Source organism: Poecilia formosa, unplaced genomic scaffold, assembly GCF_000485575.1.
Source record: "Poecilia formosa unplaced genomic scaffold, Poecilia_formosa-5.1.2 Scaffold342, whole genome shotgun sequence".
In the NCBI taxonomy this organism is placed as follows: domain Eukaryota; kingdom Metazoa; phylum Chordata; class Actinopteri; order Cyprinodontiformes; family Poeciliidae; genus Poecilia; species Poecilia formosa.
This window is the reverse complement of record NW_006800281.1, coordinates 506,923-527,639: the sequence shown is the minus strand read 5'-3', so window position 1 is coordinate 527,639 and position 20,717 is coordinate 506,923. Positions and strand designations below refer to the sequence as shown.

The following is a 20,717-nucleotide window of genomic DNA, read 5'->3' as shown; positions in this document are numbered from 1 at the left end:
TTTATTCAGATCCACTGACTGCTTGACTGTTTAAGAACAAACTTTGTCTGTAGAGAGCTGGTTGCCATCTTTGGTGGGACATAAAGGTGGTCAGGAAATGACGTCAGCGCCTGAAGGAATAAAATAGAATCTGTTTCTTACCTTAGTCAAGTTAAAACGTCATGATTCAGAAAGAGCTCCACCGTTATTTAGCTGCAGCTTGTTTTGTTTGTACTGGTCCTTTAACTTGTTTGACGTGCCTTGAATCTGCTGCCGCCTGGTGGTTGAAATGCGCTGCTGCATCTTTTGTGCTGCCTGCTGAATCCAGAAGAAAAAAAAATAAGTTTCTTTCTTCTTTGATTAGAGAATAAAAATGAAACATGATTTTATTTTGAAGGCATTTTTGCAGAGAGGTTTTTAGAAACCTCAACAGGCTGTTAAATCATCGAGTCCAGCTGCTCTCTGAAAAAAGGAAAAAGGTTTTCATGTCAGAGCTGCTTTATCTAGCTATGGGTTTAGATCAGAAAGCTTCAACTCTGGTGTCCTGTGACTTTTAGATACATTTGTCTGAGTAAAAAACAAAAAATTTGGGTTATTGGATCTAAAAGCTGCAGGTTGCCGAACCTCGAGGACTGGAGTCGGTTTAGATGTTTACGGTGAAGGGAAAGCAGCTGAATCTTTCTCTGCAACACTGACAACTGAATGATTCATATTTTTATGCAGAGATATATATATTTTTTATTTTAGACCAATGTCTGTATGTTTTCTATTAAATTAAAGAATAAAGAATCTGCACGGGTGTTTTTGATTGACTTAAATAAAATAAAGACAAACCTGTGGTGTGCCTTGTTTGTTTTTGCTCTTTACTGAAACAGACAAAAATTTTCTTCATCCAGGTGGGATGGACGATGTTATTTAAAGGGGATCTAATATGAAAAATGTATATTTTGCATGTTTTTGTACTTCCATATGGGTTTACTTCTAAAAACAGCTCAAACTCCTAAAAAAAAATCATCTGTTTTTAGCAATAAATTTGTTTTTGTTTTCTGGAAAATGAGCCATTTCAAAGACCTTCTGAATGTAACGTTACCTAGCACCCAAGAGGAGAAGTAGCACATTTGGTCAGCTGGTTTTACTGCTGTATATGCAGTACAATGGCTGCTGGAAAAGACAAGTGTTTCGTTGTTGACCTACCAAGCACAAACCACTTAATGCATTCTTGTTGGTTGTGCAGGAGGCTCTACTTCTGCTTTTCAAAGATGTACGGTTGTGTAATTGCAGGTTGGCCATAGACCAAGGAAGTATTGTTGGTCACTTTTAGAAGAAAGATGGCAACACTGTAGGGCAGAAAATCGTTAACTGGAGTGTTTTGTTTGACTTAAAAAAAATTAAAAAAACTATCAGAGCAATAATTAAGCCAAAATTGTACAGAATATATATAATTTATATTTAAGATTTAAAAAATTAAATATGTTCTACCTGAAACTCAAGTGGGANAGATTTGGCTAAATTTGGCTCATATTTTTGTAAAAAGAAAAAAAAAAAAAGAAAAAAAATCTCCTTTTCTTTTTCTAAGCAGTTATAAAATAGTCATCAGTTGTCTCCAAACTTTTCGTCCCTTTAGCCAAATTTAAACAACTTGTGTGCCACAATATTCATTAAATTAAGAATGCAAAAATTAGTTTTTTTGTGATTTTTTTAAGCTTCACCTGCTTGATAAGCTAAATTTTAATGAAATCCATAAATCCTCAACTATCAATTTGAGAATTTTGGGGTCGACTGTTAATTTCTGGTTTAATCGGCCCAATTTTTATCGTTCTTGACTTTTAGTCGGTGAGCAGACGAAAATCATTTCAGGGGCCACAAATGTTCCCCGGGCCACACTTTGGACACCTCTTCCCTACTCGGTATTGATGTTAAATTAACTTTGTTTCATGAAAACGATGTGAAGTCGGTGTGAGGATGAGAAACGTCGATGCAAATGAAGAAAAGCCGAAACATTTTTATGATACTGCTTGCAAAGTTTAATACATCACTATACAGTCGTCTTAAAGCAACAAATTAATCCATTAAAAAAAAAAAAAGGAAAACAAGAAATGTTTAGTACAGCACACTCAGCTTTATGTACATAAACGCCCCAAGCATCCAGGTGATTCAACCCAAGTTTGTGTTAAATATATACTGTAAGTACCTGTATGTATTTCAATAGTCATGATGTCTGTACAGAGAATCAGGCTACAAATTATACTTTTATTAGCTCTTTTTTTTAATATATCAACAACAGGCCACTGTGGAAATGCAGACATCGTACAGTCAAGTTCTTTGTGGAGCCAAAAGAGGCTTAAAGCAACAAGTTACATGCTTTGGCTGGAAATCAAACTGCTTGCAGTAAAAAATAAGAAGAATGGATTAAATTGGGAACGATTTACACACACAGGAAACTTTACAGGCTCGACATCCTGCCGGACTTTAACTTCACATTTTCTGTTTGTTCATGAGGAGAAAAAAACTCAGTGTGCATCTAGAGTGTTAGCTTTTCTTTGAAGTGATCGGCGTCGCCTCTTGGCGTTAAAGGCGAACAAAATGAAACGCACAGAGAGAGAGAGGGGAATGATGGGGAAAAAACATGGAAGACGATGCAAAAAACAAGCACTCATTCATCTTTTTATTCGTTTTAAAATGCAGCAGCTCTTGGCTCGTAATTCTTCTCCGAGGTCCGAAGTGGCACAGTGTGCTCTTTATCAAAAACGTCTCAGCATCAAAGTTCAAGTACAACATGAGAGAACCGGCGCTCTCGGATCAGAGCGAGTCGCAGACTACGGGGAGGAGGGAGTCATGATGTGTAAAATGTCAGATGAATCTAAAAAGATGTAAACAAAGACTGCTGATTCCCCCCAGGAAGCACCCAGAGGTCATTTCACAACACATTCTGCAGCAAAGCAATGAAAGGAAAACAAACAAAATGGGTTCACATTGGGTCACCTCTGACGCCCCGCCCCCTTCGCTTGTGTTGTGACGTTTCACCTGCATGTGCAAAACAGCCAGAAGAACGACAGGAAACCACTTTACATTTCAGTGTTTTTTTCTTTTTCCTTGTTTTAGTGCGAGTCAGTGATCAACGTCTGAGATTCAAGTAAGGCAACATGTTGATGTGGGATCATCATGGAGTGGGTGCTGCTGACGTATGAAGCAACGTTTTACTCTGAAAACTATGAGGAAAAAAACAAAACGAAGTACAAAGTTGCAGCTCATCAAACGTGTAAACGTTGCCGCTCCGCCTCGGAGAGGTCGGCCGGGTGGAAACCAGCAGGATCGGTGACGGAGCGAGTTTCTGGGGATTTTGGCAGAAAGCTTCCAGCCGGAGAATGCTCACAGTTTGTGCTCGCCATGTTTCCCCCCAGCGGGTCGGACCGCGGCGGCGGCGTCCTTCAGGTGCAGCTGTGATATCAGGAGTGCTACAGAGAGCTGCAGTTCCCCCAGCGGCCTGCAGGGGGAACCCAGTGACGCCCTGCCCAGTCAGTCAGTGGAACCAGTTAGACAGTTGACAGAGGAGAACTGGTTTCTACCTGCTCTCACAGGAGGGTGTGTGTGTGTGTGTGTGCGTGTGTGTGTGTGTGTGTGTGTGTGTTAGCCATCACACTCATCTGAGGGGTAACTAAAGGAGAGAAAAACACAAAAAATGAGGGGATATTGGAAAAAACACAAAACCTTACCAAGTATTTTTTATCTCGTTTCTAGTGAAAATAACTTATCACACAAGAAATAAGACAAAATTAACTCACAAGTAACTTTTAAGGAGTTTTAAGTAAATTATTCCTTTAATTTTGATGAAAAAGTGTTAGTTCCACTAGCAGATTTTTCACTGATGTCTTCTTATAAGTGAAACTAATAATTTTTCATCAAAACCAAAGAAATATTATTCAAAATTCAGATTTTGCGCATTTTCATCTTTCCATTTGGGTCTCAGCTCCTTTTTAAAACGGCCTAAAACGCTTTTTTAAAAAAAGACATTTTTTGACAATAAGTTCAAGTTTTTTGTTTTTTCAACATTTTGCTTAGCATACCTCACAGACAAAATTTGTTGGTATGAAGGAATACATATGGAAGAGAATAAAAAGAACAAACTAAAAGGGTCAGAGAGTGTAGCTATAACAGGTGTGTCAATACATGAAACTGTAAATCCACAAAACATTACATTGAATCAATGAGTTTTGTTTATAAAGTGCAAACTAAAGTCAGGTGGTATCATTTCATACTGAATTATTTGTTTCTCTCAAAAAAGAAAAAAATATATAAAAGAAAAATCCAAGATTATTTCTGGCATACATTGTTTGAGATATTTTTCCAATTTATTCCAATCTTTAAAAAAATAAGTCTATTTTTAAATTAACTGTGAAGGTTATTTTTTCCATTTTGTAAATATCTGCCACTATTTGAGCCCATTTTCTAGCAGTAGGTTCTTTCTGTACCATCCATTTTTTTTGCCTTTTTTCTGGCCACTAAAAGTATATTCCACAGGTATCCAAAGTTAAAGTTTTTTGGTGTCTGGAAAATGAGCTGTTTCAAAAACCTCAGATTATTAAGTCACATTCCATGGGCAATGCCTGTTACCTAGCAACCCCAGAAGAGTTCCAGCCTGTTACCTAGCAACCCCAGAATAGTTCCAGCCTGTTACCTAGCAACCTAAGCTGAGTTCCAGCCTGTTTGGTCATCTTATAGGGATTTAAAGTGACAAGACGCCCTAAAACAGCTCAATCTGAAAGGAGCTAAAATTAGAAATGACTGAGCAGACTAAAGCCTCATTATCTAAGAACTATTTTGTGCTAAAAAAATGCTGAACAGTTAGTAGTTTTGTCTTATTTTAAACGCAATAAGACATTTGCACTGGAATCGAGACCAAAAATACTTGGTAAGATTTTGTGTCTTTGCAGTGAAACCCACAGAAAGTCCAGACCAGGCGGCTTTCAGTGAGAGGAAACGTTTTAGAGGTGCGGGCAGCAGGAGCAGAGAGGTGGAGGGTGACAGGAAGAGGGTGGTGGCGGCGCCTGGTGCAGTTCAGGAGGCCAACAGACGGAGGCAGTGACTATCCTCCTCTGAGACTTGAGGAAGGTGAAAGAGAGGAAGAGATCGGGGAGCAGGTGTGAGTCGGGGAGGCACTTACTTGTCCTCTGTGTGCTCAGGGACGGCGGCGGCGGCCAGCGCGGCGCGGTACTGCTGCAGCACGCCGCGGACGCTCTTCACGAAGCCCTTGGAGAGCGGAAAGAGCGGGAAGCCGATGTCCGGGTAGCCGCTGCCCTCCGGGAGGAAACTCCGGTAGCTCTTCCTCCGCTTCTTTGGTCGCACCACCGGCTGGCTGGGTCCGGACTCCGGCGCTGCGCCACGGGCCACAGAGCTGGCTCTGTCCCCGCCCAGGCAGGCGCCGCTCTGAGTGCTGTCGCAGTCTGAGTTGAGGCCGAGGTCCGGCGGCGGTGCGGCGGCGGTGGTGGACGGGCTCAGCCCTGAGTCCTCCAGCTCCTCCTCCAGGATGCTGCTGACTCCCGGGACGCCGTCCTCGCCGGGCTTGCTGGGGCTGCTGTGGGCTACCGGCGCCTCGTCCTTGGAGTGGAGCCCCCTGGTGGCCGGGTGTGGCGCGTGGCCGCGCTCGGCGGCGTCGTTCAGCTCCAGCCACGCCTCCAGGCGGTGGACGAGCCGCCAGCCGCTGCAGGCGAAATGCTCCTGGATCTCCTGCTTGAAGACGTCCACGGGGTTCTGCAGCAGCTGCGTCATGGACTGCACCATCTTGATCAGCGCCATCTCGTTGTAGCAGCGGCTGTTCTCGTAGCCCTCCTGCAGGCCGCGGTCGCTGTCGAAGCCCGCCTCGTTGTAGTACGGCTCGTTGACCAGGATCAGACCTGCAGACACACGATCAACACCGATCACCGCCTCTGACTGATCCGCTTAAGTTCACTTAGATCAGTGATTGTCAAAAGCTTTCAGGCTGAGGATCATTTAACCAGTTTAACAAACACTCAGCGATCACCAAACCTGAAACTGACCCACAATAACATCTTAATATAAACAACCTGAAATGAAAACATTAAGTCTCTCAACCTGAAGGACTCACAGCTCCTCTAAACAAACCAAATAAATCAGACAGTAAAAATAAAGAAAAACACTCCAACTGACCTTGAATGGAGATGAGAACCTGCAGGAGACTCGACTTGCTGGTCCATCTCTCGGTTCCCTGTGAATCACAGCAGAACCGGAACAATCAGGCATCGAGAGTGGCTGCGAGCCGCTGGCGCTGCAGCATCGCAGGGCGGAGCTCACCTTGCCGATCCAGGTGCCCAGCAGGCTGACGCACACCTTGCCGTTGTCGTACAGGTTGGGGTTGAGGCGGCCGCTGCACTGCGACAGGTAGCGGAAGAGCGGCGGCACGGCCGGGTAGATGTTGGGCAGCTGGATGTCGAACAGGAAGAGCCCGTCTTCGTAGGGGGTCCGAGTCGGGCCTTTGATCAGCGCCGAAAACAGATCCTGGGTCACAGCAGAAGGAAGACGTTTTGAAATGTCGCCAAGTTTACACCGAAATATCACAAAATGTTACCAACTAAGTCCAGTTTCTAGTGCAAATATTTTTAGTTCACTTGAAATAAGACAAAACTAACGAGCAACTTTTTTATATATATATAGAAAAGTTACTTATAATGATGAAAAAGTTCAAGTTCCACTGGCAGATTATTTCACTTTTAGCAAGACTTTTTCCCATAGTGAAATAATCAGCTTGTACATTTTTTAATCAATATTAAATAATTAAACGTAAAACAAGTTCATATATCTTGCACAAACATTTCCTTCAAGTTAGTTTTGCTTTATTTCATGATATTTGTGTTAGAAATTGGTCCAAACTACTTGGTAATATTTAGTGTTTTTGCAGTGAAGGACCAAATGAGTGGAAATTAAACTCACCATCCGGTCCTCAAATGTTTTCACCATGATCCCATCAGGCAGCGATGTGGCCAGCAGAGCCATTTCCTTCCTCACAGTGCTGAAAAACTTCTTCGCCTCTGCTGGCTGGAACTCCATCTTCTTAAACGAATGAGTGTCTGAGAGAGAAAAAGTTGATCGATCAGGAAGAGAACAAGAAGTTCCTTCTAAAAATCCTCAATGCATTTGGCAGAGTGTTCATCAGAATTTAAAGTTTTCCTTTGAGCATGTGCTCTTGCATCTTGTTTATATTACTTAAAAATAGTCTCAAAACAGCAATATTGTTGTTTATATATTGCAATAATGTACTTGGTCAGTTCATGCAGCATCTTAAATACTGAAAGTCTGTGTAAGGCAGGAGTGTCGAACTCATTTTCATTTTGGGCCAAATCAAAATTGAATGTTCTTAAAGGGCCGGTTGAGCCAGACTATACTGACAAAACCAATTAAACTGTTAAAATGTCATGAAACAGCTGTTCCTCCAGGATTTTGTGATGGTTTTAGTGGTTTTTTGCAATTAAAATCACAGATTTTGTGGTGATAATTTGGTAATTTTTCAAAGGAATTTTTACAATAAAAATGAAAAAGGAAAACATTTTTTTCTTTTTTTTTGGGGGGGGAGGGAGAGAGGGAGAGAGACAGAGACGGACAGAGGGAGAGAAAGAAAGAAACAAGGAAAGAACAAAGAAGCATTATTTATTTAAAACAAGCTCCTATATATTGCTGAAAAGTTCAAGTTTTGTCTTCAGAGTTGGATAGTAACTAGTTACATTTACTTGAGTAACTTAAGAAAAAGTACTTTCAGGAGTATTTTTACTAGGCTGTACTTTTTACTTTTACTTGCATCACTACTCTTTAGTAAAAATGTATTGATTTTCTACCCACTGAAAGAAAAACAAACATGTTTTAGCCAAAAATTCACCAGACACAGAGACACACCTGCAGTTTTGGTTAAAGGTTAATTGGTGATCGGCCAGAAAACTGCAATCGGTTCCTTATCAGAGGAAACAAAGGAGGATCTCTGAAGGCGGGGTGCTGGATCTCTCACCTGGTGCCCACTCCAGCACTGAGAACACTTCTCCCTTGGCGCTGGTGAACGTCACGCCGGGCTTCCCTCCGCTCTGCTGGCACAGGACCGGAGTGTCGCTCAGGAACTCGCTGGGCCACTCCTGGCCCCCCACCGGCGTCTGCGGCTCCTGCTGCGGCTTTTCTTCTCCGCTCCTCTCGGCCTGAGGAGCAGCAGATGCTGAAAACACCTCCACACATCCGGCGATGTCACAGCGACGGCGACGCTCACCTCCAGTCCGGCGCCTCCGCTCCCCACCGCCTCCATCTTCTCCTCCTCCACGATGGCGACGTTGTCCAGCGTCTTCCTCAGGTTCTCGTGGAGCTTCTTGATGTCGTCCAGAAAGCGTTTCTCCTTGGTGGGTTTCTCAGGCGCCGCCGGCGACAGAGAGCTCGCCACGTTGGCGGCGGAGGCCGGCTCGGCTGAGGTCGGGGAGGTCGGCGAGCCGCCTGTCCAGAGCTGCTCCACCGTCATGTTCTTCAGGCTCTCCAGGATCTTCAGCGCTTCCTTCAGCTCTCTGAAGCCTCGGGAGGCGCCGTCCTTGTTGGGCTTCTCTGCTCCGTTTACGGTTCCTCCTGGAGTCGTTACTGCGGGACGAATGTTACAGAAAAAAAACGGCAAAATGATACAACCAGCAGAGATCTAGCCACCAAAGAGGTTCCAGTTCTCATTATACTTCCATGAACAGGTTAGGATAGATCAATGGGCTGAAACAAAACATTTTCATCACATTTTTTGCTCGGCATCATTCTTAGATAATGAGATTTTGAGCTCCTTCCTGTTTTAGGGCGTCACGTCGATTTAAATCAATAACCTTCTGCTGGCCACGCCCCCAACTCCACGTTTACACTCACACGTAAAAATGGCTGCAAACAGATGCGCAATTGTACAACCGTGCATCTCTGAAAAGCAGAAGTGGAGCCTCCTGCACAACCAACAAGAATACAGCAAGTGGTAAATCAGTTGACGATTTAATAATCGATTCATGATGATTAATTTGATTAATTGTTTTAGCCTTTGATGGCAAAAACAAATTACTCCTAACATTCTCCACAGTTGTAACAAAGGTCTAATCTAATCCAGCAGACTAGGATACCACAAACAGAAACATGGCCGCCGCTCCCCACCTCCTCCAGACGTGGGACTGCCCACAGACGCCTCCCCTTCCTCTCCCGGCGCTCCCTTGGTGGGACTCGTCACCTCGGCCTTGCTGCCCTCTTGTGGTGGGATGATGAACAGCGCGGACCCGGTTGGCGTGGGGGTGGGCGTCACCGTGTAGGTGGCGTTGGAGTTGTTGGCGTGGCTGTCGTCCTCGGTGGTGACGCCGTTGTCCGTCTCCCAGCTGTCGCTCTCGTCCTCCCACTCCTCCGTGGACAGGACGCTGCTCGTCTCCTCCACAGAGTCGTAGTCCGTCTCCTCGATCTCAGACTCCACGTTGTAGAGGTGCTGAGAGGGAAAACGTCAGACTGTGAGTGAAGTAGATCTTGCTGAATGAATCCAGGTTTAAAATGTGAATTTTTACTTGTGGCAGGACGATGGTTTTAGAGTTGTCGGCCCAAACAACCTCCACTTTACTGCTCACATCCACCCGGGACACCTGACCCACTGACGTCTGCAGACAGAGCAATTTGTGCGTCAAGATTTGAATTAAACTGAAATAAATGAACTTTATGACAATATTCCAACTTACTGAGGCTCACCTGAACAGAACCTGCATTAGTAAGATCCAGTTTTAGACTAGTTAGCATCATGCCAACACTGACATGAGCCTCGCTGTCTGAATAACACAGTTGGATGATTTTACTTCCATACAATACGGATTGATCTAGTCCAAGTAGAGACGTTTTTACCTCATTCTCGCAGTCGTTCTGTCCGTTCTCAGAGTTCCATATCCTGATGACGATGTCCGCTGTGCGGAAGTGGAAATCTGGATGATCTGCGATGTCGTACACACTGACATCCTCCTCCACACCAATGACCTAAAACAAGAGGAAAAGATTATTTGTTTCTGTTTCAGGCAGATTTCTTTTACGTTCTCCAACAGCAGCTGTGTTTCCATTAGAAGTGTGTGGGAATCTTTGCCAGTTGAGAAAACACAATTTCTTAATTGTGGTGTTTCCATTAAGTCAGAAATGCAATTAAAGTCTCACGTGAATAAGCTTGTTGCTATAAGTTATTAAAGATCGCAGCAGTGACGACTATAAACAGCTACATTAAATATATTCATATTTCTGACATGGTGCTAAAACTCATCATCTATCAGAGGAAACGTACGTCTGGGTTATATTCAGGTGTTGGAGCAACAAACCGCTAACAGGAGCGGCTACGTCTGCAGCGTTTTGGGGAGAATATCAGCGATTTTACAGAAGAGCTTTGGATTCAACACGTTCAAATGAAACAACCTTTTATGAAGTGGGCGATGCTGAGAGAGCTCTGATGGAGCCAGCTGCATACTGTCAAAAAGAACAAAAAACCAACTGTTGTGAAGAAAATTTAGTTCTTAGTAACTTAACTTAAAACATTTTTTTAAATCCTGTCATCTTTTTTGTGATTTTTGCCACTTCTAACATCCAACTGTTGATCACGTGACTCCATGCAAAATAAAAGTATTTTAATAGCAGTTTTGTAAAATACATCTATTTTGATACAACTGGAAAACCACCACAGACCCTTTATGGCATCGATTATGATCCTTTATGTCGAGATTTTTTTTCCAAAGTGTTTTGGATTTTCTTAAGGCTGGGGGTGGGGGGAATTGCAAAAATTGTTTTTTTTTCTAGGTTATGAGTCGTAATTTTCTACAAATACAAAGTTATTTGGAAAATACATCAGTAGTTTTAGTCTTTAGGGTTACTTGATGTCACAATTTTTTTTTTTTACCAGCAGTCCTCTAAAGTAGAAGAAGGGACTGAATACTCCTAAGTTGCTTTTTCATCTGTCGGCCATATTGGATTTAACAAAATTTTCTTGCACTTGCAGTGGTTGGCCAGTAGTGGGCAGTGTGTTGTATGATGCACTAGTGTCCACTTCAGTGGTCTGTGTGCATTTATAACTTAAAGATCCATCAGAAACACAAGAAAATGGCTTTTAGATGGCTGTTGTCTGCACTGCATGCAGGAAAGGGTTAACTGACAAACCAGTTTTTTTCTAAATTGTTGCGTTTCCATTAAGTGAATTTATTTTTGTGCTTTCACTTTGTGCAGTTTATGGGTGACAGAAACGCAGCTAGCGTCATTAGCTCTGACTTACCTCGACGTCGTCACCTGTGGAGTTCAGTTTGATCCACCTGGCGACGCACGTTCTGCCTTTATGGTCACCGGACTGGATCACGCCGTACACACCCGGATCCTGCAGCGCTTGGGCTGAACACACACACAGAGCCAGTTCAAATAAAACACAGAGACAGTAATAATATACATGAAAAAAAACCTTTCCTAAATTGCATTGTTGCAAACAAAACATTCTTTTTTGTAATGATGGCATCATGTGGATAAAATGACCCAGAATGTTCATAAATTCGGCAGCAATAATGAATCGCTTGGTTTGTTAGTCAGAACTAAATCCAGAAACAAAACCACAAGCACAGCAGCAACATTTCCTACTACTTACACTTGAACCCAAACTATACTCAGAAATATAGCTTCAACACAACAGATTAACTATTATTTCATCAGTCAAATCAAATCAGGTTTTATTTGTATCGTGCCAAATTACTTCAATATTAAATAGTCTGTTTTCAGCTGAACAAATTGAGAATTGTCCTGCTTTAGGCTAATTCTGGCACATTTACAGAAATTGTAACTATTGTTTAACATCCACAGCAAATAAAATGTATTTATTTTTCATTGAAGGCAGAGAAACCTGTAACGTTTTAACAGTTTCATAACGGGTTGTTTTATTAACATTAAGGCCCTTTAGGACATTCGTGATGCCAGGAATGAAAATGAGTTTGACATCCCAGCTTGCACTTCAGCAGCTCCTACAGAACATTCGGGTCAGTTATTTGTAAAGTAAAAAGAAAAAATGTGATGTAAAAACAATAAGGTGTACTCAGAGCAACAGGATGCAGACAAAGTCGACTCACGTCGTTTGTCAACCACAAAATCTCCGGGGCAAAACTCGTGGCTGTCCAGGTGCTGGATGGGGATGAGGATGTTGGACCTGATGGCCCTCTCAACCCGTCCATCCTTCCACATCACGTCAGCGGTGGTCTTCGTTGATACAACTTCCACTGCAACCCTGACAGCAAAAAACAGAAAAACAAACGAACAAACAAAAAAAACTTTGCTTTAGAAATGTTGAAAATTGTTTAATTTTCATATTCCCCCTGACATGTTGGGAAGCAGCGAGGAAGGATGTTCAAATTTCAAATTAAAATGTTCAAAAATACTTTATTGATCCCAAAATAAATAAATGTTGTGACTCATTTAACTCATTTAATTGAAACTTTAAGTCAGTGTTTCTGAGGACCACTTAACCCATGAAGCAAACAGTGATGCCACAATGCTCCACAATGTTCACATATGCAACCCGAAATTAAAATATTAGTCTCTTAACGCACTTATTGTTGTTTTCTTTGTTCATCCAAGCTGGTTGTGACAAAATCATGAACAAGTTCAGTTATTTACAGATTCTGCACACGAGAATTTTAATCTTTTCACATGGAAATTAAAAAAATAAGTTGTTCTTTAATACCAAGTGTTGTGTGCATTAATCATATTTTTAGTTATATTTATCATTTAGGAGCACAATAAAAGAAAAATAGAGTTGTTTTGCCAAAAACAAAAAAATCCTCTTCTAAACCATGAAATAAAAATCTTTATCTATTCTATTTATTTATTTATAGTAATTAATTAATTTAATCGGTTTTAATAAAATAAAAATACCTGGAGTCCTACCCTTCACAGCTTAAAGCTGTTCAAAAGAATCAAATCCGTCGGGAACGACACAAAAACACTCTCAGCAGGTATGGCTTGCGTTCCTCCGATCATATAATTAATCATGATGTTGTTTTCTTTTCACCGCTATCTTCAGTTTTTCTTTTGAGTGACCCGGTTTTAAGCACCTTGTCCATTATTATTTGGTAACCGTTTGCTAAGCTAGCTGTAGCGTCGCACTTTGAGCTGACGTCACTGCAATTAAACGGTCGTTTACATGCAGTACCTTGTGGACCACTAGGTGGCGATACTGTTTTTGTAAGACAGTCTATAATGCACTGTCATCTCCATAGGTTCCACGTTAGCATCAAATGCTAACATAACGCATGAAACTCATCCCCAGAACAACATTTGTAAGCTGACAAACTGTGTAAATATGCCATTTAGAGTTCTATCTTTATGTTTCTGTGAGAATTTTGACATTTTGTGCAATTCTTTTAGTTCGGCATCATTTGGCTCCCCCTCCTCACCTCTTTCTCGCCCGGTGGCGAGTCAGGAGCTGCTGCGAGCGTTGCCTTGGCGACAGGCGTGAAACGATTGATAGTTACTCGGCTTCACAAATGTGCGATTTATTTGCAATGTGGACACAGTGAAATGCGTCTCCGCTGCTCTATTGGTTAAGGTTGGTGTTGAACGGATGACTGTGTCAGACTGGCTGCAGTGCTGAGGAAGCAGGAGAAGCTAAGCGGCTAACGGCCGCTCTCCTTTCGCTGCTCGCTCAGGACAGACCGTTTCCCCAACGCTGTCGCCATAAAACTCCCCAGTAACACAACAAATAAGTCGCTAGACTTCTTTTAAGTCACAGGAGGAGTCTGAAAAACCAATAAGTATAGCAACAAAATGGACATCAGTGCTTCTTTCATCCTGATCACAGCTTTCAGAGGTTAGCTACACGTTGAGATTATATGCTGCAGTATAATTTTAGAAAATAAAAATGCAGGTACGCTCCAGCATGTTTGGACATTGATATAAATCTATTGTTAGAGTCAATAAGATTTCTACCTTCTTTTATGTTGGGATTTATAAATACTCTCATTTCCAAACAAACATGCAACAAATCCTTGTGTTTCTGCGGTTTGTAACGTTGATCCTTCATGTTTATCTGGCAATGAAATGTGAACCACCCAACAGAAACAAAACTCCTGACTCTTTAGCTCAGCCAAAAACACCTGATCTCTAAAACGAAGCATGAAAACATCCACTTTCAGAGTGGATGAGGAGATAAAAACGCAGGGGATAAAGATCCAGGCTAACCCACCGGTCTCCACGCTTAAACTCTCGGGAGAACTTGGTCCTCTTCTTTTTGTGCTTCCTCTTCAGGTTGCGGATGGAGAGCGGGATGCTCTTCTTGCGGTTGGTTCCCAGGCCGCCGCTCTGAGACGAGGCGGTGGAGCTGGCTGACGATGTGAGAGAGCTGCACACAGGAAGCGGTAGTTTGGTCATTGACTCACAACCTTTAGCTCATAAGTAAATAAAAAAAATAACACGTTAAAATATTAAAATACTAATAACGGAAGGTAAAAATTATCTCTTAATGTTTAATTACTTGATTAAGTTTACATAACAGAAATGAAGTGGGATGGATGTAAAGACTTTTAAAGTTTATATTCAGATCTTTCACAGGTAATCATTCAAATTTCAGAAAATGAATAGAAAATCTGCAACAAATAACAGATTAAACAAGCCCTGAATTTTTCAATTTGCTTCAGATTCAATGATTTGGATTAAAAAAAAATAATTAAACAAGCCCTGAATTTTTCAATTTGCTTCAGATTCAATGATTTAGATTTAAAAAAAAAAATCTCTAATTTGTTATTTTATCTTGGTTATACATAATAGTTAACTTTTTTCCTGTGTTTTTGCACAAATTATTGAATGAGATGTTTTCAAATGTATGACGTATTAAACAAAAACAAAGCATTTTTAGAGCGTAGTATGCTTTTAATACTCAAAATCTGCCATTTTTATTTATTTAATGCAACTTTTGTTTTTGAATGATATTTGCTGTTTTAGAAGAAAATCTATCCAAGTTATGTTTGAGTAACTCAATTTATCTTGAAGATGTTCTTGTTTCTTTTAAACTAAATATTACAATATGTGTCCATTTCAACTTTGATATCTATGAAAACCTTTTTTTGAATTAACTACATTTTTTCAACTTGATTTGTTCTTTTAATTTATTCCAACTGAAATCCCTTTAAAATGTCTTGTTTTAATAGTTTCCATTGGATGAAGCTGTTTTTCATCTACTGTAAATCTAACAATTTGGACACATTAGATGAAAAGTCAAATAATTTTTTTTACAACTTATGAAAATCAACGCTGCTTTTTTAAAAAAATGTTTCTAGACTCATAATCCAAATTTCTCTTTTCTGGACTCGTATATTTTGGGTTAAAAACTCCCTAAACCAGAGAAACGTGAAGTTTGCTTACATCAAATAAAAACTCACAAACACGTTTTTAAATATATATATCTGCTCAATGCCACAATAATGAGAGAAATAATTTCTGGTGATTTTACCTGAGCCAAGAAAAAAATAAGAAAATTTCTGTTTTCACCTGTTAATAAATTCAACTCAGCCCTTAAAATGACCATCAGAGCCACCAAATGTTGGTAAACACACCTGGTGTCGTCAGTGTCCTCCGCGCCTTCATCATCTGCATCCTGCTCTCCATGTTCAGCCGCGTTGTCGTTGGCGCTCTTTGGATCCGCCGGGTTCTGGCCCGGCGTCACCGGGCCGTTGTTGAGATGGGACGAGTCGGTCTGCTCTGACTTGTGGTCACCTGGTGGAAAGCAGAGAGAGTAATGATTCAATCAGTGAATACGGCGCTTTTTGTGACTCATCTGTGGATGTTTGATGATACCTTGAAGGTCGGCATGTTCCGTTTTCCTTCCAGACTCCTTTTTGAAAACTCTTTTTAGCTGCAGCAGGAAAATAAACCGAGAGTTTGCATTATAAAACCACTTTTTATTTTCACAATAAAAGCATTTACTATTCAGAATTTTTTTTATGGTTTATTTTTCAAAAAAATAAAGATATATGTTGCGTCTTATCAGCATTAAGTGTTTATATTTCAATCACAATATTGAAATAAATGTACATTCTTTACATAATCTAGAATAAAACAACTATTTTACCCGTTTATCTGTTAAATTGGGCCAAACTGAATGATGCACATCCACTCAGCAAAAGTTCATTTAGTCAGATGTGTCTTGGTTTCCTAATTTAACAATTTCAAATTATAATTGGTGTTTTTTGTTTTTAGGGCTGTCAATATTAATGCAAGCGATTAAGCTAAAAATATTTAATGCATTAATATTACAGATTAATCACACTACTTTGATCTAAAAGCCTTTCTCCGGCGGAGGGTTCAAAGCAGCACATTACACGGCCTTGTGCTGCGGTCAACAATGCAGCGTCGCAAACATGAGAGAAAAGATGACTGAGGAAAATATCTGAATAATTTCACTTTAAATAAACACAGTGATGGAAGTCCTGATAAAATAGTGCAACAATAAATTATCCTTCCACAGTTAGTTTACAGTTCACTTTTCTAAATTAACGTTTAAAACAAAATCACTTTTTTTTAAAAATCTTCCTCAATATGAAAACCTGTAAAACAAACATTTTTATATGCAAATTTGTATGTTTATAAAAATGTTTTTTCAAGCTTACAAAGTTGAACATAGTAATTAATTCAAAAATATTTTATTGATCTTGAAGAAAATTAAATGTTGATATAAGTCATATCAACAGAAACTCTTCAAAGAGTTATTGTAGATAGTAATGGCTAGTGGCAGGAAATACCTTCTGTAGCTGTCTGTATTACAGCAAATTTGAAGAAGCCTCTGACTGAAGACATTAAGATCGTCTAATGAGGAGGATTAAGATTAAGATGATTAATTGGGATTAATCAAAGCCAGAGATGGGAAGAGTAACTAAAATTTTGACTCAAGTAAAAAGTAGCCATCTAAGAAATTACTAAAGTAAGAGTAAAAAAGTATTAATTGATCATTTGATTAACTTGTCAAATTATCAATCTTTTAATATTTAAAAATTACATCATAAGACGGACCTATATATATATGTATATATTCAGGCAAAAGAGGGTCTGGATAATTTCGATAATTTTTAGTTACATTTTTAGTTAAAACATGTTTGTTCTTAATTCAGTGGGTAGAAAATCCAGAAGTATTACAAAAGTAATAGTAGAAATACTTTGTAATAAATTAAATAGTACAGTGTAGTAAAAATACTCCTAAAAGTAAATTTTTCCAAAAGTTACTTAAGTGAATGTAACTGAATAAATGTAACTGGTTAGAAGCCAACTCTGATCACAGATGATCAATCTGATTAGGTGTTTTAATCAACACCAAGAGAGGATTTGATGCTTTACAGCCGCTGAACACACAGGTAAAAAGCTTAACTGCACCTTTCTGGCGATCGGGTCCTCTGGTAGAAAATGGGCCCCTTCGGGTCCGTCACAGGTCATGCATGTGGCGCTGCCTTTGGCAGGGATGATGTACAGGGCTCTTTCTCCCAGCTCCCTCTGGGTGTGGTCATAGTATCCCAAACGCCTCACCCTGCAACCAATCACAGGACGGCTTTGCTCAAATGCGACAATCATGCATGAGAAACGGCTGTTCAATGGAACGATGTTTACACACGAGTTCTTTTAAATCTAGACTAAAAACCACCCGTTTAGAGTTGATTTTGAAACATACACTTTCTGATGTGTAATGATGTTTACACTTGACAAAATGTGGAGCTTCAGTTGTTTCCTTTGTGTTCTATGACTTTGTATTTTTGTGTTTTTATGACATAAAGCACTTTGAAATGCATTTTTGCTGAAATGTGCTATACAGATAAACTTGACTGATATACACTAAAATTAATCCCTCAAATCATTAATGCTGTTGTCTTGTGTCACTTGGTCCAGTACTTCAGAAAAATATTTAGGGCTCGAATGATTCGAATACATTGATTATTAAAATTCCTTGTGGAAAATGCATCTGCCTCGAAAATTGTGTTTTATTTAGCGTTATTGTTATTTGTGTTGGGCAGCGCTCTCACTCCTGCCTGCAAGTTGTTGCTAAGTTATTATATAAATCAATCAATCACATTTATTTGCATAGCACATTTCAGCAACAAGGCACTTCAAAGCGCATTACATCATAAAAAGACAGAAAAAATACAAAGTTGCATAAAGTGTGATAATTACGCATTTATGAATTAATGTGCTCTGTCTCTAATATTATATTAAGTGTGTATAACTGGTTTTGTAATAAATGTTTTTATGATCTGGAACCAGGAAGAGCAGCCAGTGTTACACCAACGGCAAATGTTGATCCAAACAAACGCATAAAACCCACGTCTCCTTAAAGCTCATCAAATCCTACAGGATGTTCAGCAGGAAGCGTAAACCGTCCAGGCGTCCCATGTAGGAGCGAGGGGGCGGACGCAGACGCTATGTGAAGAGAAGGACTGACTGACCTGTGGAGATTTTCCTGTGTGATGGTGGAGGGAGGTGGATACACGCTGTCAGAGCCTTTTGGAGAGTAGCTCTTGGTGATCCACGTCACTTTCAGCTCCACGACTTTCACCTGACAGAAGCGCAAAACTCCAGGATTTATAACGACCAAACATGCAGAAACACATGGAGATACATTTAAGATGTCTGCTGATTTCTGGTCACCCTCTCACCTCTTCCACCACCACTCTGAACTTGCACTTCCTGCTTAGGACAGGTTTGACCCCCGACAGCCACTGTACGTTAGAGAAGACCTTAGCGGGTCCGATCAGAACCTGGCCCGGGTAGAAACCGTACGCCTCGTCGAAAAACAAACCCTGAAGAAGAAACAGCAATAACATGAACAAATGTCGAACATTCACCATGTTACAGTAAATTTTATTAGGTTTACAAAACAGCATTTTTTAATTTGTCAACATTTTCAGGAAATGTAAAACAAAACAAAAAAAAAAACTTAATTTTAAGACAAAAGAGGCAAGGAAATAAAGCCGTTTGTCTTTTTCTTCTCAAACTTATTAAATAAATCCTAGAGCAGTGGATTTCATTTTGGCGCATTAGATTAATTACTGCTACAATTAATTATCCAGCAAAATTTATTATTGAAAAAAAAAACTGCTTCCTTTTTTTTGGCTCATCTTAAAATAAAGAATTGTTTTTTTTTGTTTTGTTTTTTTTCACATTTCCTGAAAATGCTGATAAACTGATTCCAGTTTCTGCAGTTCTTACTGACCAAAAGCAGAAAAAGCTTTGTCTGATTTAATGTCAGACAGTGAGAATAAAAGGTCTGCCTCCAGCTGCTCATTAATGGCATCAACTAAGATGAATTTAAAAGAAAAAGTCGTAAATTTCAGTGCATGCGAGCAGCTATTTTTAATCAGAGTTTCCAGACAGGTTAAATTTCCGGCCCTTATTTTAAATTAATTATTCATATTATGACCCAAATAATTTCAAATAAGCAGATGAATTGAGAGTTAAAAATAATGCTCAGAAAACACAACTATAGAAACAGAGCTCTTCTTATTTTCTACTTTAGGAACATTAATAAAAATAGAGCTGCTTGCATGCACTGATTTAAAGCTCCTTTTAGCAACGTCTTTAGCTCAGGAGAAACTGAATCTACGCGTTTATAAACCTCCAAGACAAAATAAAGTAAACAAAGGTGACAGAAAAGCTCACGGCTACATACCGAGTCGCTGACATGTGGACAGACGTCGTAAAGCTTGGCGCCGTCTTCGACGCTCATGGAGCATCTGCAGGGAAGCAGAGAGACGGAGCTGAAGCTCAACTGATGTGGCACTCGTGAATCCGACTTAATTTGCTCGCACGTTCTGAGAGACAGACACGCGGTCGCACTGCGCTCCAACGTCACGCTCATGCAGGCGCAGGCAGCCTACCTGGCTCCATTGGAGAGCTTGAGGATGATGTGATTGGTCAGGTCGTAGACTTTACCCAGCCAGAAGTCATAAGCGATGTAGTCGCCGTACATAAAAGACTGGAAGAAACAAACGCAGTCGGTTTTTCATGAGGTGTCGAACTCATTTTCATTCTGGGTCATATCAAGACCAAAGGGACGGTTGTTCCAGAATGTACTGATAAAACCTATTAAACTGATAAAATATGAATAAAGCACTTCTGTAAATTAGATAAACATCTTCTCACACTGATGAGTCTATGATTTTGCAAATGTTTTGGTGATTTTTTTCCTATCAAAATTGCATAATTTGTGTTGCTAATTTACAAATATTTGCAAGGAATTTTGTGATATTTGCACACCAAAATTTCCACCAAAAATCAAGGAAAGCTAAGATTTCTGACCTTGAAAAGTAAAAAAAAATTGGAGATTGATCTCAGAAATGTTCTAGTAATGGAAATTTCAGAGTTTTTCTCTAGAATGTTTTCTCCAAACATTTCCTATTTTTTTCCTAAACATTTATTGAAATTAATCTTAAATTTTCTGTTTTTTTCTAGAAAATATCTGAAACTCGGACGTTTTTTTCTCAAAAATTTCTGAGAATCTTTTTTTTCTAACAAACTTTTGACTTTAGAATCTCATAAATGTCCTCGTCTTTTTTTTAAATTAATCTAAAACAAATTCAGATTTTTTTCTAGATTTTTAAAAAAATAATTATTCACTTTTTTCCCCCACAAATTTCTGAGATTTATCTAAAAACTTGAGTTTTTTCCCATATATTTTTTGACTTTTCCTTGTTTTTTCCAGAAGATTTCTGAGATTCTTTGGC

At 39.9% G+C, this 20,717-nt stretch overlaps 1 protein-coding gene across 3 annotated transcripts in view; it reads right to left on the bottom strand.

Annotated features, from left to right (window-relative positions):
• ube2o (ubiquitin-conjugating enzyme E2O) overlaps window positions 1-20,717 on the bottom strand; it is a 42,596-nt gene continuing 21,879 nt past the window's right edge. Inside the window, exons 4-23 of one of the 3 annotated variants that reach the window (XM_016661756.1) lie at window positions 19,872-19,969; window positions 19,664-19,727; window positions 18,651-18,794; window positions 18,441-18,550; window positions 17,380-17,530; window positions 15,811-15,868; window positions 15,570-15,729; window positions 14,204-14,359; window positions 12,093-12,247; window positions 11,258-11,370; window positions 9,859-9,987; window positions 9,531-9,620; window positions 9,136-9,454; window positions 8,240-8,595; window positions 7,991-8,171; window positions 6,925-7,061; window positions 6,289-6,492; window positions 6,145-6,202; window positions 5,141-5,870; window positions 1-297 (exon numbers count right to left, since the gene is read on the bottom strand). In XM_016661756.1, the coding sequence (XP_016517242.1) occupies window positions 222-297; window positions 5,141-5,870; window positions 6,145-6,202; window positions 6,289-6,492; window positions 6,925-7,061; window positions 7,991-8,171; window positions 8,240-8,595; window positions 9,136-9,454; window positions 9,531-9,620; window positions 9,859-9,987; window positions 11,258-11,370; window positions 12,093-12,247; window positions 14,204-14,359; window positions 15,570-15,729; window positions 15,811-15,868; window positions 17,380-17,530; window positions 18,441-18,550; window positions 18,651-18,794; window positions 19,664-19,727; window positions 19,872-19,969 (3,489 nt within the window). In that variant the 3' untranslated portion in view covers window positions 1-221. Of the gene's footprint in view, window positions 298-2,236; window positions 3,635-5,140; window positions 5,871-6,144; window positions 6,203-6,288; window positions 6,493-6,924; window positions 7,062-7,990; window positions 8,172-8,239; window positions 8,596-9,135; window positions 9,455-9,530; window positions 9,621-9,858; window positions 9,988-11,257; window positions 11,371-12,092; window positions 12,248-14,203; window positions 14,360-15,569; window positions 15,730-15,810; window positions 15,869-17,379; window positions 17,531-18,440; window positions 18,551-18,650; window positions 18,795-19,663; window positions 19,728-19,871; window positions 19,970-20,717 lie in introns of those variants that run through there. The other 2 variants (XM_016661757.1, XM_007574014.2) reach the window with 2 other exon arrangements.